At 41.8% G+C, this 20,784-nt stretch overlaps 1 protein-coding gene across 1 annotated transcript; it reads right to left on the bottom strand.

Moving 5' to 3' along the window:
* Positions 1-271: 271 nt before the first annotated feature.
* LOC148360075 (uncharacterized) lies at positions 272-20,543 on the bottom strand. Its single transcript, XM_088343509.1, has 7 exons — positions 20,197-20,543; positions 17,122-18,685; positions 14,265-14,293; positions 10,664-10,792; positions 6,803-6,869; positions 6,565-6,678; positions 272-5,400 (listed from the first exon to the last, which is right to left on the bottom strand). Exons 1-7 carry the CDS (start codon positions 20,298-20,300, stop codon positions 4,828-4,830), a joined length of 2,580 nt encoding a protein of 859 aa, XP_088199635.1. The 5' UTR covers positions 20,301-20,543; the 3' UTR covers positions 272-4,827.
* Positions 20,544-20,784: the final 241 nt, after the last annotated feature.

Genomic DNA, 20,784 nt, shown 5'->3' with positions numbered 1-20,784 from the left:
GCAGGGTTGATTGAGTAAATTTGAAATACGATCTTAAAAAACATCGGATTTAACGAGGTGGTTGTGTAGTGAAAGGAAGTCCGTCCCTTTTTAGAGAACCGGCTTTTTCGGCTCAACTCATTAAAGATAGATAGATAGATAGATAGATAGATAGATACTTTGTTCATCCCCGAAGGGAAATTCACATTTCCAGCAGCATCCCTGAGCTGAGAACAATCGAGAACAATCGAAAATAACACGGGAGCTGCTGGAGTGGCTGCCATTCGAGAGCCGGCTCTCTAACAGCTCACTTGCTTTGAGGCATTACATTACGAATGATTATGTTGTATAATGAAAGTTAAGAAAAAAGGGAAGTATTAAATGAGAAAATGAAAAAAGACAGGTTTGTGGTTATCCCTTTAATCAGTATATTACCAACAATAATTTAATGCAGAAAATGAATTAATAATTTGAATAAGAAAATGTATTGTTCTACTTAATTATATTTGCATGTATTTTTCCCTTCTACAGTGAACGTCCAAGGGACTTCATTTTTTAACTTTTTTCATAATAAACCTCATTCATATCGAGCAACTCAGTATCTCGCAACAAAATGTTAATTAACAATATATATGATATAACGAAACACACGTACAATGTAACATGTTAAACTGTATATAAATAAACACGTTTGAAAAAAAGAATGGTGTAAGATTATTTTGTATTTTGTAAGGGAAAATACAACAGTTTGTAAGGGCATGGAGCCCCGGAGCGCGACAGGTATGTTATATTGACAATGTGTATGGTAAAAATTGTTTTTAAGTGCAGCTTATGTCCTCAATTTAATCTTTTTGTCGTCCATCCATCCATTATCTTCCGTTTATCCGGAGTCGGGTCGCGGGAGCAGCACTCTTAACAGGAAAGCCCAGACCTCCCTATCCCAGGCCACTCCTTCCAGCTCATCCTGAGACGTTCCTAGGCCAGCCTAGAGACATAGTCTCTCCAGCGTGTCCTGGGTCGCCCCCGGGGCCTCCTGCCGGTGGGACATGCCCGGAACACCTCCCGAGGGAGGCGTCCAGGAGGCATCCTTATCAGATGCCCGAGCCACCTCAACTGGCTCCTCTCAATGCGGAGGACCTCTACATAGAGTCCCTACCGGATGACTAAGCTTCTCACCTTATCTCTAAGGGAAACTCATTTCAGCCACTTGTATCCGGGATCTTCACCAAGACAGACCGGTACAGGGTCCGAATGACAGAAGACTATCAATCTCTTGTTCCAATCCTACCCACACTCGTGAACAAGACCTCCAGATACTTAAACTCCTCCACTTGGAGAAAGATCTCAACCCTAACCCGGAGGGCGCATGCCACCCTTTTCCGGCTGAGTACCATAGACTTGAACTTAGAGGTGCTGATCCTTTTTATCTTTATTTATTATTCATCACAATATTTATCAAATGGGCTCCAGCGCCCCCGCGATCCTACTGAGGACAAGCGGTGCAGATAATGGATGGATGGATGGATGGATATTTATCAAATGTCATGCAATAAAAAAACACGTTTTAATTTGAGTTTTTTATATTCAAATTATTACATTTTGTGCCTAAAAGAGAGGCATAATATATTACTCTTCCTTTTATCCGAGTGTTTCAAAAAAAGGATTATAACTGTAAACGTCTGCGTGTGTATTTATTTATAAAGCATATGATAAAATGAAAATTGGATGAGCCTACGTGTTCTTTTTTCCTCATTTATGGTCATGGTATCAGATTCGAGACTGTATTTGTAGATACAGTGGAACCTCGGTTTTCGAACGCCTCTCAGTTCGAACAAATCGGAGTTCGACCAAAAATTTCGAGAAAATTCTTGCTTCGCTGTTCGGTCAAAAAATCGGAGTTCGAACGCCGGTAATGCGTGAGTGCGTACGCTAGGGTGCGATGCTGAGCTGCGTGTTTTAGCCCCTTATTATGCCTCAGAAGAAAGTCAGTGCAAGCAGCAAAGTTGCCACAGGTGAAAAAAGAAAAGTAGTGCATACAACTATTGCATTTAAGAAAGAAATAATAACAAAACATGAAGGAGGTGTGCGAGTGTCTAATGCTCTCCCCAACGTCCACCTGCGCCTTCTGCTGACCACCACAAAGGTAAGAAATCCTATGCATAATTATTTTCTTTATCCTTTTTTTTTATTTTTACACGTTCATGTTAGCGTAATCTTACGTACGGAAGATTACGATAACGCGAACGTACGATTAGCCTGGGTTAGCTTCATGTTTACGTTAAACATTCAAGGTAAACATTCAGGGTGTTAGAACGGAGCCCAACATTCAGGGTGTTGGGACACAGCCCCCTTTCCAATGAACCGCTCACCACTTGTTGTGGAGACCCGGGTGCTAAATGACTTGTAAACGACCTGATTTTTTTATTTTTACACGTTCATGTAAGCGTAATCTTTCGTACAGAAGATTACGATAACGCGAACGTACGATTAGCCTGGGTTAGCTTCATGTTTACGTTAATCATTCATGGTAAACATTTAGGGTGTTAGAACGGATTAAAACGATTTACATTATTTTTAATGGGAAAAATGATTTCGGTGATCGAACAAATCGGTTTTCGAACAGGGTTCTGGAACGGTTTATGGTCGAGAACCGAGGTTCCACTGTACTTTAAAAAAAATTTGCCCGAGGATTGCTCCAGCACCCCCGCACCCCTACTGAGGATAAGCGGTGCAGATAATGGATGGATGGATGGATGGATGGAGATGAAATGTCAAACATTTGGGCTGCGGGCTGGATCCAGCCCGTTGGATGATTTAATCGGGCCCGGCATACATTTCTGAGTCAAGAACAAAAGAAGCGAGTCTCTACGTCATCTCTATCAAAAGTTATGATTTTGTTTTGAAAATCAATGCATAGCAAGTGCCATCTCCAACCGCTAGATGGCAGTGTCGAGTTGGTTTACTTGTTTAATACCAAAAGCCATTGTTTTTGAATGAATGGTGAGTTTAAAAAACACCCCATGTTATCTGTGATTATAATATGTAGGGTGGGTTACTAATGTTGTCATGATTACTGGTGTGATTCCCCTGTGCCTGCTCATTGTGGCGCCAAACGCCGCGGGTTCTGATTGGCTCCCTGTCACTATTTGAACCCAGTCCTGTCAATCCCCTGTTGTCAGTCCGTCTCCGAACTTCAGTGTATACTAGGCAAGCCTTCTTCGACCCTGACTCCCACCTGTCCCGTTTTTGCTCCCGTCTGTCTCCAGCTACAACCTGTTTTGATCCTGACCACGTCTGCTCTCCCGTCCCGGCTTATGACCTCTTTTTGTCCCCGACTACGTTTACTCTCCCGTTCTGGCTTGCAACTCATTTCCGACCCCGACCTTGCCTTTCTCTCTCAGTCCCGGCTACCGACCAGTTTTACGGTCCCTGACACCGCCATTGCTCGCTACGGAAGATCCACTTCTGTGTTCGGATCACAGTCTGAGTACCAGAGCGACTTGCTTCCCGCGTCCAGCGAACAGCCCTTCCTCTTTCCTTCAATAAAACTTGTGGTAAACGCTACGCAATTGGGTCCTGTTTCTGTTCTGGTCCTGACAAATGTAGGGTAAATAATAAAGCATATTACTGAAAAATCAAGCTAAAAATTTGGAGTTGATTTTCTTTTACTGATTTGGCCTGAAAGTCTAGATCCAGAGCCAAACTGAGAATGACATTTCTCCAAAGTATCAAAATATATTGCACTATATTATTTTACTTAATAGATCGTTTTTCTGCCTCTTTGCTGTTTTCCTATTACCTACGACCAATGTTCCCTCTAATTTTCCACCGGTCTGAGAATTCACACAAAGTCGGTAAGCAACGCTTGAAGCAACAGTGAGCAACAGCAATCCCAAGTGTGGCAACTAAGTCATTATCAAACATGTCCAAAAACTTGACATCACGTTACATTTTGCTGAGTTTCCGGCAATGCAAAATTGTTTTTCACTTTTGAATGAATTGACTATTGTATTATTGCAAAGGTTGTACGACCTACAAACATCATTAGTTTTTACAATAATTATTTCACAAGATTTCCATTTCTTTTTTTTCCTGGTATCTTTTGACGCATTATACTAACATTTTGGGGGGCTTATTTAGGCGGTTGCACAATACAGAACTGTATTTAATTACATTTTTAGTGGAAGTACAATGTTGGCAACAAGATTCACTTGACATAATTGGAAATTATTTGAATGCAACACAAACTTTTTCTTCTTTTTCCCTGTTTTTTTTTTAAATTTGAATTCCTTTAAAAAAATCTCATTGTGTTTATTTTTTCCTAGCTGTTACTTTTTTCTTTTTGTTCTCGATTTACTTTTTTTCCTTTGTTTCTTTCTTTTCTGGCTTTTTTTTCTGAATTTTTCCTTCTTTTTTCTCTTCATTTTGTTTCTTTTTTTCTCAGCTTTTCACTACTTTTTCATTTTGGTATTTTTTGTGCACAATTTTACATAATATTTGGTCGTGTAGGGATTAAAGAAGCAAAACCAACCAGAAGAGCCGTTTGGGACCCGAAAGAGCTGGTTCTTTTTAGTGAGCCGAGCCGAAGAAGCCGGTTCTCAAAAAACTCTACTGACTTTACGCAACTTCGTTCTACTTCGACATTGACTTCAAAATACCGCATTTAAAACACAGCGTCAGGGGAGCCCGTGTATTTTTACCTTCATGCACTGTAACTTTGACTTAATTCGCTTCTTAATTAGCAATTTCGAGCCCTCATTTTTGTGAGCTGGCTAGATTTTCTTGTGCGCGAAAAAGCTCTGGGTAGTGCGCAATTGTGCACACACGCACCATGAGAGGGAACATTGCCTACGACTCCTGCTCTCTCCCTTCTCCCAACCTTTCTCGAGTATTCAGCTGCTGCATGAACTCATCTAGAATCTGCTGGGCGGACACAGAAGTCACATCCACAGCATCCTGCTCCAAAAGCGTCACCAGAACTTCCCCTTTCTCAGCCAAATGGTCAGACCGGTGAATCTGCTGAGGCTTAAGAGGGTGGTCTGTGTGTTTTGCCCCCAGGCTGGATTGCTGTTTATAGTTTTGTGCTGGGGTAGTGGAATCATTGACTATTTTCTTATAGATAGAGGAGCTGATGTCCTCCATTGAGAAAGGTGTGCAGTCGATGGGTTCGAGTGGGTCTTGCAGGGAGTTTTGACCTCCTCTTTTGGAGATTTCCTGTTTGAAGGGAGCAAAAGCCGTGCCGGGGTCGGATTCTGTTGACCACTTGTGCGCCGAAGCTTCTGATTTTGGAGTCAGAGGCGGCTTGTGAGCAGATGCAGAGATGGTGGAGTGGTTGGTGACAGTAGAAGGTGTTCCAATCTTCTGCACGACTCCAACTGAGGAAAAGTGCTTCTCCAGTAAGTCCTTTATCAGGCACGGCAGCTGAAAAACAGATATTGTCTTTATCCATGCGTCGTTCAAGAACGAAACGCCGAGATCGAGAGTTTAAAACTCGTTTGTGCTCGGGGCCCACATGGTAAAAAAAAAAGAAAGAGAAAGAGGGACAAAAAGGAGAGGCAGAAAAACAGAAAAAGAAAGTGGATGAAAGAAAGGGGACAAAAGAAAGAGAAAAAAGGGGAGAAAGAGAGAGAGAGAAAATAGGATGAGAAAAACAAAGAGAGAGTAAAAGAGAGAAAGAAAAGGGAGAAAAAAGATAGAGAGGGGTAGCCATAGAGGGAAAGAGAACAAGAGAGAGAAAGAGAGAGGAAAAAATCAGAGAAGGAGAGAGAGAGACAGAGAGACAGAGAGACAGAGAGAGGAAAAAGAGAGGGAGAGGGACATAGAGGAAAAAGTGAGGGGGGCAGGGAGAGAGGGGAAAAAGAGAGAGAGAGATAGACACGGGGAGAAAAAGGAGGGAGAGAAAAAAAGACAAAGCGAGGATTACAGTTAGAGAGGAAAACAGAAAGAGAGAGACAAAAAAATAGAGAAAGAATGAAAACAGAAAAAGAGAAAAAAGAAAGACTAGATCAAGTGGGAGATTTTTTTCTTTTTTATTATTTTTTCCTTTTTCCTGTTCTTTTCCTAGTTATTCATGTTTTCACATTTTTTTACTTTTTCTTCTTTTGTCGTTTTTCCATTTTCTTCTGTTTGATTTTTTTCATGGCATTTTTTCTTGCTTTCATCTTTTTTTATCTTTTTTACTCCTTTTCCTTTTTCTATTTTATTTTTTTCTTTTGTAGCACTATTTTTATTATAATCTTTCTTTTCTTTTATTTGCTTTACCATCCCATTTTTAAGTAATTTTGTGTGCAATGATAAATAATAAAAGATAGAAGGTAGAGAAAGGTAAAAGATAGAATAAAGCATCTTGTATTCTTTTTTGCTTTATTATTGTATTGTTCTCAGCTCAGGGATGCTGCTGGAAATGTGAATTTCCCTGCAGGGATGAATAAAGTATCCATCCATCCATCCATCCATCCATCCATCCATCCATCTATCTATCTATCAATGAACAATCTGAAGAGACGGTTCTCTAAAAAAAGAAGAGCCGGAATTGTATGACATGTGCTTGTTCACTCTTTGACCACTAGAGAGAGCTATACTTACATTTATGTTCTCCATGGCTGCCATGATCCTGTGAGCTTCCTCGAGTTCCGAGCTTAGCTGGGAAACACGATTGAGAAGGTACTTCCTTTCACTGCCTGTATTCATATTCTCCGACTGCACAGAGTGAAAAAAAGAACACATATTTACAAGGCACTAAAGAGTGTGGTTGGACAAAGTAGTGTTTCAAACAGCAAGAAAAGGCTCCCTCGTGTTATTCTTGCCTTGTATGTTTTCTCACCGCAATGTGCAAGTGCTCCCCTGGGAGATTATTAGCCTGCCTCGTTCCACCGTGTGTCTCTAGGAGGCTGCAAATCAGAATAAATAAAAAAAAAGAATATGTTACACGCTAGTATTGCATCTTGCAAAGTCACAAGCAGGGATGTTGGGTTAGTCATAATGCCCTAAGGGGGCATAAGCGAGCTGAACGGCTGTTTACTGCCCTGCAACCACTAGGGCACCCCCAAGAGTGGTTAACTTTTGGTGCCAACAGTGTCATTAAATATAGTGCCTAAAAACGAGCACCTCATTTAGTCAAGTCAAGTCATGTTTATTTGTATAGCCCTTTATCACTAGGGGTTTTAAAGGGCTGCACAGACCACAGATTATTGCAAACCACAGACTATTATTACACCATCCCATGATCTAAAACCTACATGAGGGCAAGGAAAAACTCAAAAACCTCATCATGAGGTTTTCCTCTAATGAGGTTTTTTGAGAGAGAGAGAGAGAGAGAGAGAGAGAGAGAGAGAGAACAAAAGAGAGAGAGAGAGTGCAAGAAAGAGAGACAAAGCAAGAGAGACAAAGCAAGAAAGAAAGACAGAGCAAGAAAGAGAGAAATAGAGAGAGACAGAGCGCACAAAAGAGAGCAAAAAGAGAGACAGGGCAAGAAAGAGAGAAAAGAGAGTGAGAAAAAGCAAAAGAGAGACCAAGAAAGAGAGAGAGAAAAGAGAGACGGAGAGAGAGAGAGCAAGGAAGAGAGACAGAGTAAGAAAGAGAGGAAAGAGAGAGAGAGAAAGAAAGAGAGACAGAGAAACATGTAAGAGGAAAAAAAGAGAGCACAAAACAGAGAAAGGGAGAGTGTAAGAAAGAGAGACAAAGCAATAGAGACAAATCAAAAAAGAGAAACAGCATGAAAGAAAGAGAGAGAGAGAGAGAGAGAGACAGAGACAGAGAAAGAGAGCGCACATAGGTGGGAGCAAAAAAGAGACACAGAGCAAGAAAGTGAGAAAAGAGAGCGCACAAAAGAGAGCAAAAAAAGAGACAGGGCAAGAGAGACAAATCAAAAAAGAGAAACAGCAAGAAAGAGAGAAAAAAAAGAGAGAGAGAGAGAGAGAGAGAGTGACACAGACAGAGAGAGGGAGATAGAGAGAGAGAGAGAGAGCACAAAAGAGAGAGCAAAACAGAGACACAGAGCAAGAAAGTGAGAAAAGAGAGCAAGAGAAAGCAAAAGAGATAGAGAGAGAGAGAGAGAGAGAGAGAGAGAGAGCAATGAAAAGAGAGAGCAGGAAAAAGAGAAAAGAGAGAGAGAGCAAGAAAGAGACGGAGAAAGAAAGAGAGACAGAGCAAGAAAGAGAGAATGAGAGAAAAATAAAGACGAACAGAATGAAATGGAGAAAGGGAGAGTGAGAAGGGAGAAAGAAAGAGATGAGAGAAAGCAAGAGAGAAGAAAGAAAGATAAAGAGAGAGAGAAGGGATAACGAAAAAGAAAGAGGGAAGGGTGAAAGAGAGGGAAGGCAGAAAGACTGAGAAGAGCAAAAAGGGAGGGGGAGTGCGAAGGAAGAAAAAGAGTGAGAAAGGAGAAATAAACATGACCTTTCAGTAGGTTCAATTATGTTCACTAAACCAAAATGCGTCATTTTCAAGATTAGATCAGTATGGCCCTCAGCCAGGGTTGGGTAGGGTTACTTTGAGTGGATTACTTTCAATGACTTTTGGATTACTCCAATACCAAATATGCTAATAAAAGACAAAAGAAACTAAATAGGAATAAAATGACTACATTTTGTGCAGGCTTGGGGAGTAACGGAATACATGGAACGGCAAAAATGATGTTGGCGAGCTGTTTGGATGTATTTTCATTTTGTTTCTGTCGCATTTTATTTTAGTTTTGCCGGAGATCAAAGAGATCAAAGCCAGGAGAGAAAGCTTACCACGTGTTGTGAGTCATCATTTTTTTCATATTCAGTTTCTTTTGTCTTTTATTAGCATATTTGGTATTGGAGCAATCCAAAAGTAATTGAAAGTAATCCAGTTAAAGTAAGCCTACCCAACCCTGCCCTCAGCTCACAGCAGCGTTTTTTATCCAGGCCTTCAATCCTTTTGACTTTGACACCCCTGCCCTAAAAGTGTCAGAAACAAGTTGACTTTTGCTGCAGGCTGTTCATACTATGTAGCATATGTTGGCGGGTGGCTGCAGTTTCACAATAAACACAAAGCCAGGCCTGTTTTGCCGGAGGACACAAGTAAGACACTTGCTCATGGATTTGAAGGGACATAACAGATGCGTGGAAGCCAAAGGTTGAGCATTTGTCTTTCTCTTATATCAAAGTAAAACTGTTCATGTGAAAGGGCAGCACGGCGGCTAAGTGGTTAGCACGTCCGCGGTACAGTTCTGAGGTCATGGGATCGAAGCTTCCTGTGCGGAGTTTGCATGTTTGTCATGATTGCTGATTCAAGGCACCTGTGACTGCCCAATTGGCGCCAAAAGCCCTGAGAGCTGATTGGCTAAGAGACTTTTTTTAAACCCCCGGCTTTCAAGAGAACACCGTCAGATCGTTGCGACCCTATGCTCCCAGCTAGGCAAGCTCATTCCGTCCGACATTTTTCCTGCCGTTTTCCTCTGCCTGATACCCGTTGCCGACCTGTTTCTGGACTCGATCCTGCCCTGTTCTGCCATCCCGACATCCAACCTGTTTCGCACCTCGTTTCCGAACTCGATACCGCCCTTGCTCTCCCGTCCCGGCTAGCGACCAGTATCCCTGCTGCCTACGATTATTCCTCGCTCAACACGGAAGTGCTACTTCCGCGTTCCTGCCACCTGCTACCTGTGTCCGTCGATCCCCGGATCGTGGAAGCAAGCCCTGCTCTCCCTTTTTATCAATAAAACTGAGTAAACGAACGCTACTGGGTCCTGTTTCCGTTTCTGGTCTGTGACAATGTTCTCCACCTGCCTGCGTGGGTTTCCTCCGGGCACTCCGGTATCCTCCCACATTCCAAAAACATGCATGTCAGGTAAATTGGCCGGTTCAAATTGTCTCTAAGAATGCTTGTATGTCTCTGTGTGCCCTCTGATTAGCTGGCAACCCGTTCAGGGTGTCCCCTGCCCACTGCCCGAAGATTGTCACGGTTGCCATGGCGCCCAATTGGTCCCAGCCGTGTGGCGCCAGGTTCTGTCACAGTTGCCACGGCGCCCAATCAGCCCGGCCCATGGACAACGGCTGAAACGTGTTACCAGATTGCTCCCTGGGAGTACTTAAACCCTGTCCTTTGAGCTGTTTGTTCTCAGAGCGTCTGCGAGACTCTTGCTAGACTCTGTGTGATATGCCAAGTCCCGTGAATTTGCCTGTATTTTGATCCTGGTTTTTTTTTCGGCCCGATCTGTTTGATTTTGACCACTCCTTGGGTCTGATTTCGATCTACTTCCGCGACCATCGATCCCCGGATCGAGTGAGCGTGCATTCCTCCTCTCCCCAATAAATTGTGAGCAACGTTACGCGTTTGGGTTCTCATTCATGTTTCCCATCCTGGTTCGTGACAAAGACAGCTGGGATGGGCTGCAAAAAGTAGAATATTTCCAAGTACAAACCAGAATGTCCTTTTACAAATGCACAATTACTCAGCGTGTTCCATAGATCAATAAATAACTGTTGTGTCAAACCACAGAATGGTTGATCGATCAATTGGGTACATGATGAGCTGATGCGGCTTCCTGTGGAATCAATGAGTGAGCCCAAAGCTACGCTCTGCTCGGATGAGGCTCACATTGCAGCGCATGTGACAAGGATTTAGACTTAAAAGGAGATTTACTTCCACCGGACACTGTGTTTTATATCTTTGCAAGTGCTCCCTGTTTGAAATGTTTGTGTTTAGTGTTACAAACCTTTTGTATTTGTCTTTGACATTGCTTAGCTCATCCCTGGTTCTCTGCAGCTCTGACTCTAAGCTTTCAATGCAGACCACTGTCTGGAGTAGGTTTTGTTGAAGATCAGTATTCTCCTCTTGTAGCACCCTGAAAACAGAATAAGGGGATGTAAAGGGGTAGCATTGATGCCAAACAATTTTCAGGAAGAAAGCGGCGTTCCATTTGTGTTTTGTGTCATGATTGTTGATTCGGGGCACCTGCGACTGCCCCATTGGCGCCAACAGCCCTGGTCGCTGATTGGTTCCCTGACTCCTTTTAAACCCCCGGCTTCCAAGAGGAAGCTGTCAGACAGTCCTGCGAACCAACGCTTTGAGCTCTGTACTTTCCGACAATCTCCTGCCCTGTTTTCTCCTGCCTGATACCTGTTGCCGACCTTTTTTCTGGACTCGTTACCGCCCTTGCTCCCTCGTCCCAGCTATCGACCAGCTTTCCTGCCGCCCACGACAATCCTGGCTCGACACGGAAGTGCCACTTCCGCGTTCCTGCCACCAGCGACCCGTGTCCGACGATCATCAGATTGTGGAAACAGGCACTGCTCTCTTTCTCAATAAAATTGAGTAAAACGAACGCTACTGGGTCCTGTCTCCGTTTCTGGCTTGTGACATTTTGATCTTGGTGTGTGGATATGTGTCGTATCTCGTGTTCATTTAAACTTCAGTAGTTTTTGTGCACGTTACATGTTAATTTAACATTAAGACAAGCAACAACACTTCACATACGCGCACCAAAACTTTGGCAAACTAAACATCTGTAAAATGGCACCAACGGAACGTCTTTTTATCTATACATCTATCGACCGTCATATCCCTCGAGAGGGGTGACCGACAGCAAGACAACACATACACAAAAACAAAGAAAAAAAGGAAAAAGTAGCAAAAAACACAAAAAAATTGACCATGGCCAACCCAAATGCCCAAACAAGTTAAGCACCTCGGCACCCGAGTCAGGCATGCTTTCGTCCCTCCAGATGAAACGGGACACAAGAAAGCGGCCATGTCACCTGGATCAGGGTGACGCAACACACTCTTCTGTTTAGGGCCCGACAGCTTTCACTGGTTTACCCCTGCCGCATCATACAAGTGCCCTGCCCATTCCTTAGAACGCGTCCATTTTGGGCATTAATGGAACCTCATCATTATTGGGTGAATATACAGAATTTTGGCACTAATAAAACCCCAATAATACATGTTATTCATGCACATACAATGCGGAAATTGATATTAACAAGAGCAAAGCTGGTCTACTAGTTATCCCGAGAGCCAAGAAGAGAACCTCAGGTTTGAGAGGATTCTCCATCAGGCCCCCGGTGCTGTGGACTGATCTGCCGACTGAGATTCGATTTGCAACCTCAGTGGAACTGTTCGATTCTATGTTTCAAACACACTTTTTTCAATAGATTATGAATGGCCTATATTTCACGTTGACAATATATGTGTAATATTTGTTATTGCAGCATTCGTTGCAGCCTGGTCTTCCTGGAAGGGGAATTACCTCATGTGCGGTCCCTTCTCAAGGTTTCTTCATTTTCCTCATGTTAATGTTTTTAAGTTTTTCCTTGCCCTCATGTAGGTTCTAGATCAGGGGATGGTGTAATAATTGTCTGTGGTTGGCAATAATCTGTGGTCTGTGCAGCCCTTTGAGACTCTTTGTGATTAAGGGCTATACAAATAAACATGACTTGACTCGACTTGAACTTCAAGGGACACCGTATTATATTTGACAATTATATGTTGCTGTATTGTGTAGCACAAAGAAGAATACAAACTATGGAGACTCAAAGCGACCAAACAGCAGCATTTTGCTTCTTGTGTACTTGGTTGGACTTCCACAGCACGTCAGCAAAACGTTTTGGGGACTTTGGGTACCCGTAGCAGCAAAATGGTGGCGCCCTGATGGCTGCGGCCGCATCGACTTGCAACGGTTTTTTTACGCGTCGGCCATAAGATCCAGTCTTCGACTCAGTTTTGATGGCGCACAAAGTCGGCTCGAACTGCAGATTAAGTTACGATCGCAGTTTTTTTTTGCTGGATATGCGATCATCCAGACATCAAGCGCTTGATGTGTATTAGCCACGGACTGCTATGTCGACAAGACCCAGCAGCCTACAAGGCAGCGAAGCAGAGTGGCAAGACGGCGGCGTTACCGCCGAACGAGGACATCAAGCGCTCGGTGCTACGACCACTCGACATCAAGCGCTCGGTGCTACGACCACTCGGGAGTGTTTATTAGCCACGGACTGCTATGTCAACAAGACCTACAAGACCAGCGGCCTACAAAGCAGCGAAGCAGAGTGGCAAGACAGCGGCGCGACGAAGAAGCGGGCCGGGCTAACAGCTAGGCTAAAGGCTAACCCCTCGACGAAGCGGGCCGGGCTAACAGCTAGGCTAAAGGCTAACCCCTCTAACATTCGCTCTCTGGACAATAAACTGGACCATTTAACAACTGGAAGAGGCATCGAACCGCGAGATGACGAACTGCTGCGCTAAAATTCTGACGAAGACATGGTTAATCTTATCTATCCCGGCTGACGTTCAAAGAAACTGTGCGGGTCAGATGTATCGACATTTCGTTCTGTATACACGTGTACACGAATGACAATAAAGTAAATCTGAATCTGAATCTGAATCTGAATCTGAATCCTGTCCTTCTAGGTGAGGTTCATGTTATGTAAAATAAATACAGATTTCTCGACCTACAGGTATTTTAACAATGCACATTTATATGATTAGTTCTGTATTTTTTGCTTATTATTCAAATCAATAATAGGTTGTTTTGTTTTGTTTTTTGAATGGATGAAGTTTTTATCACTAGGAGTTGCTAAATAATACACAGTTGTTGTTATTTTTTCTACATGGAAAACAGGTTTAACATTTAGAAAAATCAAAATGTCAGGAATACCGTGACTCAAAATGAAATGAAGAAACAATTTATACTGTAATTTTAGGTGGCCATATAATTTAAGCTTGCAAAAAAAAAAGAGAGAATACATTTTAAACATATTTAACAGTGTGCCTCGAGATTTACAAAAAATAAGTGTGCCTTGGCTCGAAAAAGGTTGAAAACCCCTGCTATATTGTCACAGTACGCTAGCAAATGTTATCCTATATTAAGCAATCACATACTCTATATTGTTTTGTTTTTTGTTTTTTTATGAAAGGGCAGATTTTAAATCAACTTATTGAATATTTTATTTTTATTTTTCTCTTCTGCTTTAATTATTTTAGATTTTATTTGTAATTTTATTTTTTGTTAATGCAACATCCATTGCATTGCGTTGGTCATCCTGGAAGGGGGATTCCCTTATGTGTGGTCCCTTCTCAAGGTTTCTTCGTTTTCCTCATGGTGAGGTTTTTGAGTTTTTCCTTGCCTCCTGTAGGTTTTAGATCAGGGGATGGTGTCATAAAAGTCTGTGGTTTGCAATAATCTTTGGTCTGTGCAACCCTTTGAGATTAAGGGCGTCACAATTAAGCATGACTTGACTTGATTTGACAATGTTTCTTTAAGATCATGTGATAACAATGCAAGATTTATAGACATTATAAAAAAAGGAAATACTTACTGAAGCTGTTCAGCATCACGTAGTCTGTCCTATAGAAACGTGACAGTGAAGAAAATATGACGTTAAATGACACCAATTGCATATAGAACAGGGGTCAGGAACCTTTTTGACCCAAAGAACCATAAAAGCAAAAAATGTTTTAAAAAGAAATTGAGAGAGCTACATCATATATTTTCAGACAAAATCGAAAAAAAAACTGCCAAACACACTCTCTAGACAAAAGCAAATTCTTCAGCACATTTTATTTCACTGTGTGTCATTTAATGATTTAATCAAATGTATGAAATGATAATAATGCCAAATCCTGTGTCCCAAATCAATGTAAATATGCCATTTACAATTTGTCTTCCACCTTCAGTTAAGAGTGTTGAGACATTTTTTTCCATGAAATTTGTCCTTAATAACGGTTTCAAAACAGTGAGCATGCAAAGTTCTTTTGTAAAAATGTCACAAATGACTGCAAACGATAAGCGTGTCCTCATATTCACTTTCGGTGTAGACTGCACTGAGCGAGAGAGAGAGGAGGAAGTGCCTTGCGCTGTGTGCAGGGATACGCCCACCTGTACTGCTCACCAAATCAAAGTCGTTTGCTAGTGTTTTTATTCATCAGTTCAAATGGTTTTTTATCGAACTTCTGCATTAAGTTGCTTCGGCTTTATATGGACCAAAATCGGGATGAAATCACTTGACTTTGGAACGCCACAGAGAGGTGTGCAATAGTTACATTTCTTTTCGGAGCCATATGTACTCATGAAAAGAGCCACATATGGCTCCCGGGCTATAGGTTCCCTACCCCTGATATAGAACATTGATCGGATCGTTGTAGTTGGCCACCAGGATAGATTCAATTTGCTTCCTGTGTATTTATGTTTGGGGGAACACAGGAAGCATTATGCGTGAAAGTCAACATGCACCCATAACAGGTCACTGCTTCGTTACGAAAGACATGATTTAATATCGATTGTGGCACAGCTGTCTTTACAAATCGATTTCCTCTCTTTTCCCGTACCGGGGAAAAAGATGATGTAACAAAACGATAACTAATGTTAGTTTCTCTACCTCGGCTACTGATTTCTAAATGCCGCTGGTTGCAATGAGGCCATTTAGGGGTAGGTCTACTCCCTTTTTGGCTGAAGTTTTCCTTCAAAGCACTGCGCCTTGCTGCATTGCTGTGAGATGACTCCGTGCATGTGGTATTTGACACCTCCGTCAGAATGACTCAGCTTCTGCACTTGGAGTGTGCAAAACCGCCCCCAGAATTTAATATGTTCCTGTTTTATAGTCTCATTAATCATCCTGACTCATAAAACACACGGAATAATAAAGCGAGTAGAGTATTGTAGAGTAATTTGAGGAACATTAGACAAACTAATTTGTGGGGTTGTTCTCATTCTGTGCTGTTGACAGCTATCGGTGTCAGATATCTATTACACCAGGTAGTGAATGAGTGAAGGCATGGCCTTCATGTTCCTCATATTAAGGTTTTTGAGTTTTTCCGTGCCCTCATGTAGGTTTTAGATCAGGGGATGGTGCAATAATGGTCTGTAGTTTGCAATAATCTGTGGTCTCTGCAGCCTTTTGAGACTCTGTGTGATTAAGGGCGTCACAAATAAACATGAATTGACTTATGAAAAAATAAACAAAATTAAAATCTTATTTTATCCATCCATCCATTATCTGCACTGCTTATCCCAAGTAGGGTCCCGGGGGGGCCGGAGCCCATCCCAGTTATATCGGGCAGTGGGTAGGGGACACTCTGAACTGGTTGCCAACCAATCGCAGGGCACACAGAGACAGACAACTCAATCGCTCATTCACACATAGGGACCATTTTGAACCAGCCAAATAACCTGACATGCATGTTTTTGGAATGTGGGAGGAAACCGGAGTGCCCGGCCACGCAAACACAGGGAGAACATGCAAACTCCACACAGGAAGGTTGCTAGCTGGATTTGATTCTATGACCTCAGAACTGTGCCACGGATGCCCTAACTGTAATACGAAACACTAAATTTACCGCAGCAGGGGAAAGAAGTAATAAAGATGATTAAATAACTGTTTGTGTTGTTTATTTGGTAAATAAACTCATTAACAAAAAATAAGCACAGGGAGAACATACAAACTCCACACAGGAACACTGATAGCTGGATTTGAACCCATAACCTCAGAACTGTGCCGCAGACGTGCTAACCACTCAGCTGTCATGCTGCCATTATTTTAGATTTTGTGAAATTGGTAACTCAACTCAAATATTTTACCCGGTTGTTAATACAGCTGAGGTGCCCGTGGACCTTTTCTGAAAATGGCTCACCAGTGCTGGGTTATTGTGATTTTCTCGTAAAATTATTTGGGGGGATTGACTAGGTCTATTTAACCCCACTTCCAATAATTAACCTGGTAATAACATAGCATCAACACAGTAGTAATGTGATTACTTCATGTTTTAGAAATGCGTGTCAAACTGGGTGCCCTATTTGCTATTAGTATAAGAAAGTAGCTCTCTCCTTGGAAAAGGTTGAAGACGCCTGTTATATAGTAAGTAAAAGCTAACATCGGCAGCAGTACTGACGGTACTAGCCCATCCCTAAAAAAAAATGTTTGGACGTTTGAAAAACTGTGGGTTTTGGATCAGGGGATGGTGTGATAATGGTCTATGGTTTGCAGTGGTCCGTGGTCTGTGCAGCCCTTTGAGACTCTTTGTGATTAAGGGCTATACAAATAAACATGACGTGACTTGACTATTAAAATTTATTTTGAGGGGTAGCCTAAGTATCAATTTTAATTTTTACTCTTGCCCACTTAAAATTGGTCAGCAGACCGCAGGCCATGTTGTCTAGTTTTTGGTTTAAAAACTCACTCTGTATTGTTTGGAACTTTCTGCATGGTCAGAATTGTGCCGCCCTCTCCGTTCCGAGCTGTGGCTGGTAGCAGTGGAGGCCGTATCTCGGTTCCTGGACGAATCCGATTTACTCGAAGAGGACTCTGACCCGAGGCCGGCTCTCGCAGCATGAGCCGAGGACGGCGGGGACACGTTAGGCCCCCGTTGGCTGGTGCTGGGGTGCATGGGATTTGGAACATGCTGGTTGTGCGGGTTATAAAACGCATGGCCTTGTGGTTTGTGGTGGTGCCGCGGTTTGGGCTGGCTTGGTTCAGGACTGGTGCTGGTTCCATCAGTTAAATGGGAAACGCTTCGGGCGTACCTGTCCTCCGACAAGGCCCCCCCGATGGGCGATAGCCTTTTGTCTTTACGGCTTCTTCCGTGGTGAGGGTTTCGATTGGAGCTGTATTGATGAGGGGGTGGGCTACCCTGGTGGTTCCTTGCCGGATAGGAAATCAGTTTATCCGGATTGGAGCCAGATGAATCTTTTCTTGAGACGTTGCGATGACTTTTTTCCTCACTCCCATGTTGTTTAGGGTACTGTTCCCTTTCCTCACCAGCGATTTTCTTATTTTTTTTAGGTGGGAGTTCAGGTTTGACTGGGTCAAGCGTTTGAGCTGGTGCGCAGGTCTTGTTTGTAATTTTGTTGTTCACACCGAGAATGGTGAGGTATGATGGACTTATAACCTGTTTTGTTATTTCATCCAGGAAAGCTGAGAATTGCAACTTTCCCTGTAGAAAATGTTCCCTTGCTTGCTCCAGCTCAGCTTTTGAATCTCCATTCTGCTTCTTGCCATTGGCGCTACTATCCTGCTGTTTGGGGACTCGTGGGGATATCACCTCCATTGATTTAGCTTTGCGAATGTCAGCTTGAGGCTGCTTGTTTTTCAGGATTCCTTTGCTAGGTAGCTGGATGGATGATACAGCTCTTTTTGGACCTTGAGAATTTCTTAAAAGAAAGTCTTCATCGCTGAAAGTCAGGCTTCGGTTCAAACTAGAGCTCTTGCAGAGAGTGCCACTAGTTTGTGCCTTGCGTTGGTTTCTACCTGCACGACCTTCATTTCCTTCCAGGAGGCCCTCCTCACTTCTGCTGTGACTTCGATCAAGGGACGAAATAACACTTCTCCCTCTTTGTTGTGAGTTTTCACTTATGGGGCCGCCATTGGAGTTGCTACCACGCGTAACTGTGGCAAAAACTACAGGCTGAGTGCAGTCGTCTTCCCGAAAAGCCCTTCGCATATCCGCAATATTGGAACAGGACAGAGAATGTTGAGGACGTTCGGCGTGGCGAAGGGAAAACGGGTCATTTGCACTTGTCTCGGTGAACCAGGACGACGAAGAGACGGAAGAGGATGAGGAGGAAAAGGAAGACGACGAAGCTCTGGACAGAGTTACGGGAGTGTTGTGGTTGTAAAGTATTTCGTCCTCTTCCATGTGGGAAGTTGGGTTCATTTTATGGCGATTGGGGGTGTCTTTGTAGAGATAGTGACCGTGGCGATGGTTTTCTTGGGGGTTTCTGTCGGTTTCATCAAACCGTGTAAACCTACAGGACAAAAACCCTTTGTGAATTGAGCTTCAATATACTTCATAATACATCCATTTTTAATCTCTACGGCCATCCAGATGATTTTGGGCTCACCTTCAAATGGTACCGAAAGGTTGCTGTGCAACTGAGTTGGGCTGTATCTCAAACCATGAAAATGTTACAGAAACTGTTTTTAGAATAAACTTGTATGTATTTATAAAGCACAAAGGACATTTGTTAAAAAAAAAAAAAAACACCAGGTGACGGTATACTTGGAGAAAAAAACATCCTTACAAAAATAAAATTGTAAACCTTCACCGATTACTAACAAATGTTTTCCTTTAAGTAATATAATTTTTCCAATATTTTTTCTAATAAATTGTCATTTCTACCTACTTTAGAGTTCAAGTCCCCAACTGGGCTGGCATTTAATGAGTTTATTAGTTTTTTTTGTAAAGTAAAAACAGATAATTATTATGTTTCAAATTGCTTTTTTACTAAAGTATTGAAAATCATTCTCAAAATCATGAGGATTTTTTTTGTCATCTTGAGTATTACTTTTCTTATTTTACTGACCAAGTTTGACATTGAAAAGATCAGTTTACTTTTTTCAATAATGATTTTAACGAGTAATAATTTTTCTATTATTTTTTAAATTTAAGATTAGCAAAAATTAAGGATTTTTCGATTATTACTTTTTTATAATTATAAAATTCAAGAACGCGAGTGTATTCTTGGCTCTAGCCACCTGCGCTAAAAAGAATCTGAATTGGTGGGTGTGTAAATGTTAATTTTTTTAAGTATTTTCTCAACCAAGGGGCCTAAAATTATTCTTAAAATAGGAAGGAATGTGGCAGATAATGTTGGTCTTTTAAGTATTATTTTAATTATTTTATCAACAAAATTATTCTAATTATCACCAAAAATGGTTTGAAATTTGCTATTTGGACCAATTTGGTTATTAAGATTATTTTTTTTCTTTTGATTAAAAAAATAAAGTTGTTAAAAACATAGTCAATTGAGAAAAATCCTTAAAATTAGCGAAAACTGGGAATCTTATCTTATTTGAAAAATCCATTAAAAACAGTAATAGAAAAACGTTTTAATCCAAAAATTAAATTATTAACTTACTAAAAGGACAAATATAGTCCTTAAAATAAGCAAAAAATTAAGGATTAGGGATTTGTATTTTATTTTTATTTTTTTACAATTGGCGATATGTTCTGAATTGATAGACATGTATGTTTTAAACAATTTACTTCCTAAAATGTGTCAAAGTACATGCTGATTATACTTATCGTATATTGTCCATCCATTTATTATCTGCACCGCTTATCCTCAGTGGGGTCGCCAGGATCGTATAGTGTATACTAGAAAAAATAGCATTTTGTAAAACGCGAAAAATAAACCTTAATGTGAGCTAAATTAACTGACATCGGTGAAACATTTTTTTGCAGGAGACTGTCTCAAGAGAAATTGCTCAGCCTGCAACAAAAACCACAAACATGAAATATCTCAGAGATTCCTACCTTTGAGAATCCGGTTCTTCACAATGGAGCTGATGGTGGTACTTCCTCAGCTTCATCTGCGCCTGTTCTGAAGGGCTCTGAACGGGCCTGAAAAACTTCTCCATTACCTGTCTCTTCCCTGGCGGTAGGCTGTTTATGTCGCCTTGGTCGAGTTGACAATAGAGAGGCCACTGATGGTGAGGAGTCTTTCCACTGCTCCGAAACTCCAGTTTCCCACCGGTAAATGTTATCTCGGTAGGACAACAAACTTCTTAGGAGCTCGAAATCTTTCCTCTGCACCAAAAGGTGAGTGCTTTTGAAAGTACTTAACCTAAATTGCTATATCTTTTGTGTTTTACTGCAGATCCAAGTCGTTGGATGTTTTGCCTCTACTGTGGATAGCTTTGAATCCAACTGGCTCAAGGGGAACGAAATAACTGCTTTTGAGCACACACTGTGGACTCCCTTCATGCATGATGGCTCGATGGCTGATGTAACCGGGAGCTCATGGATCGACTGACGCTCAATCGAAGAGATAATCGAAGTTGGACTTTTGGAAAAATGATCTGTAGTTGGGTTCAATAAGCAGATAGATGAAACATGTTTATT

The sequence above is a fragment of the Urocampus carinirostris genome, chromosome 9 (assembly GCF_059441175.1).
Source record: "Urocampus carinirostris isolate Australia breed hairy pipefish chromosome 9, RoL_Ucar_1.0, whole genome shotgun sequence".
In the NCBI taxonomy this organism is placed as follows: Eukaryota; Metazoa; Chordata; class Actinopteri; order Syngnathiformes; family Syngnathidae; genus Urocampus; species Urocampus carinirostris.
Note: the sequence above shows the minus strand (reverse complement) of the source record. Positions and strands in the feature narration are given on the sequence as shown.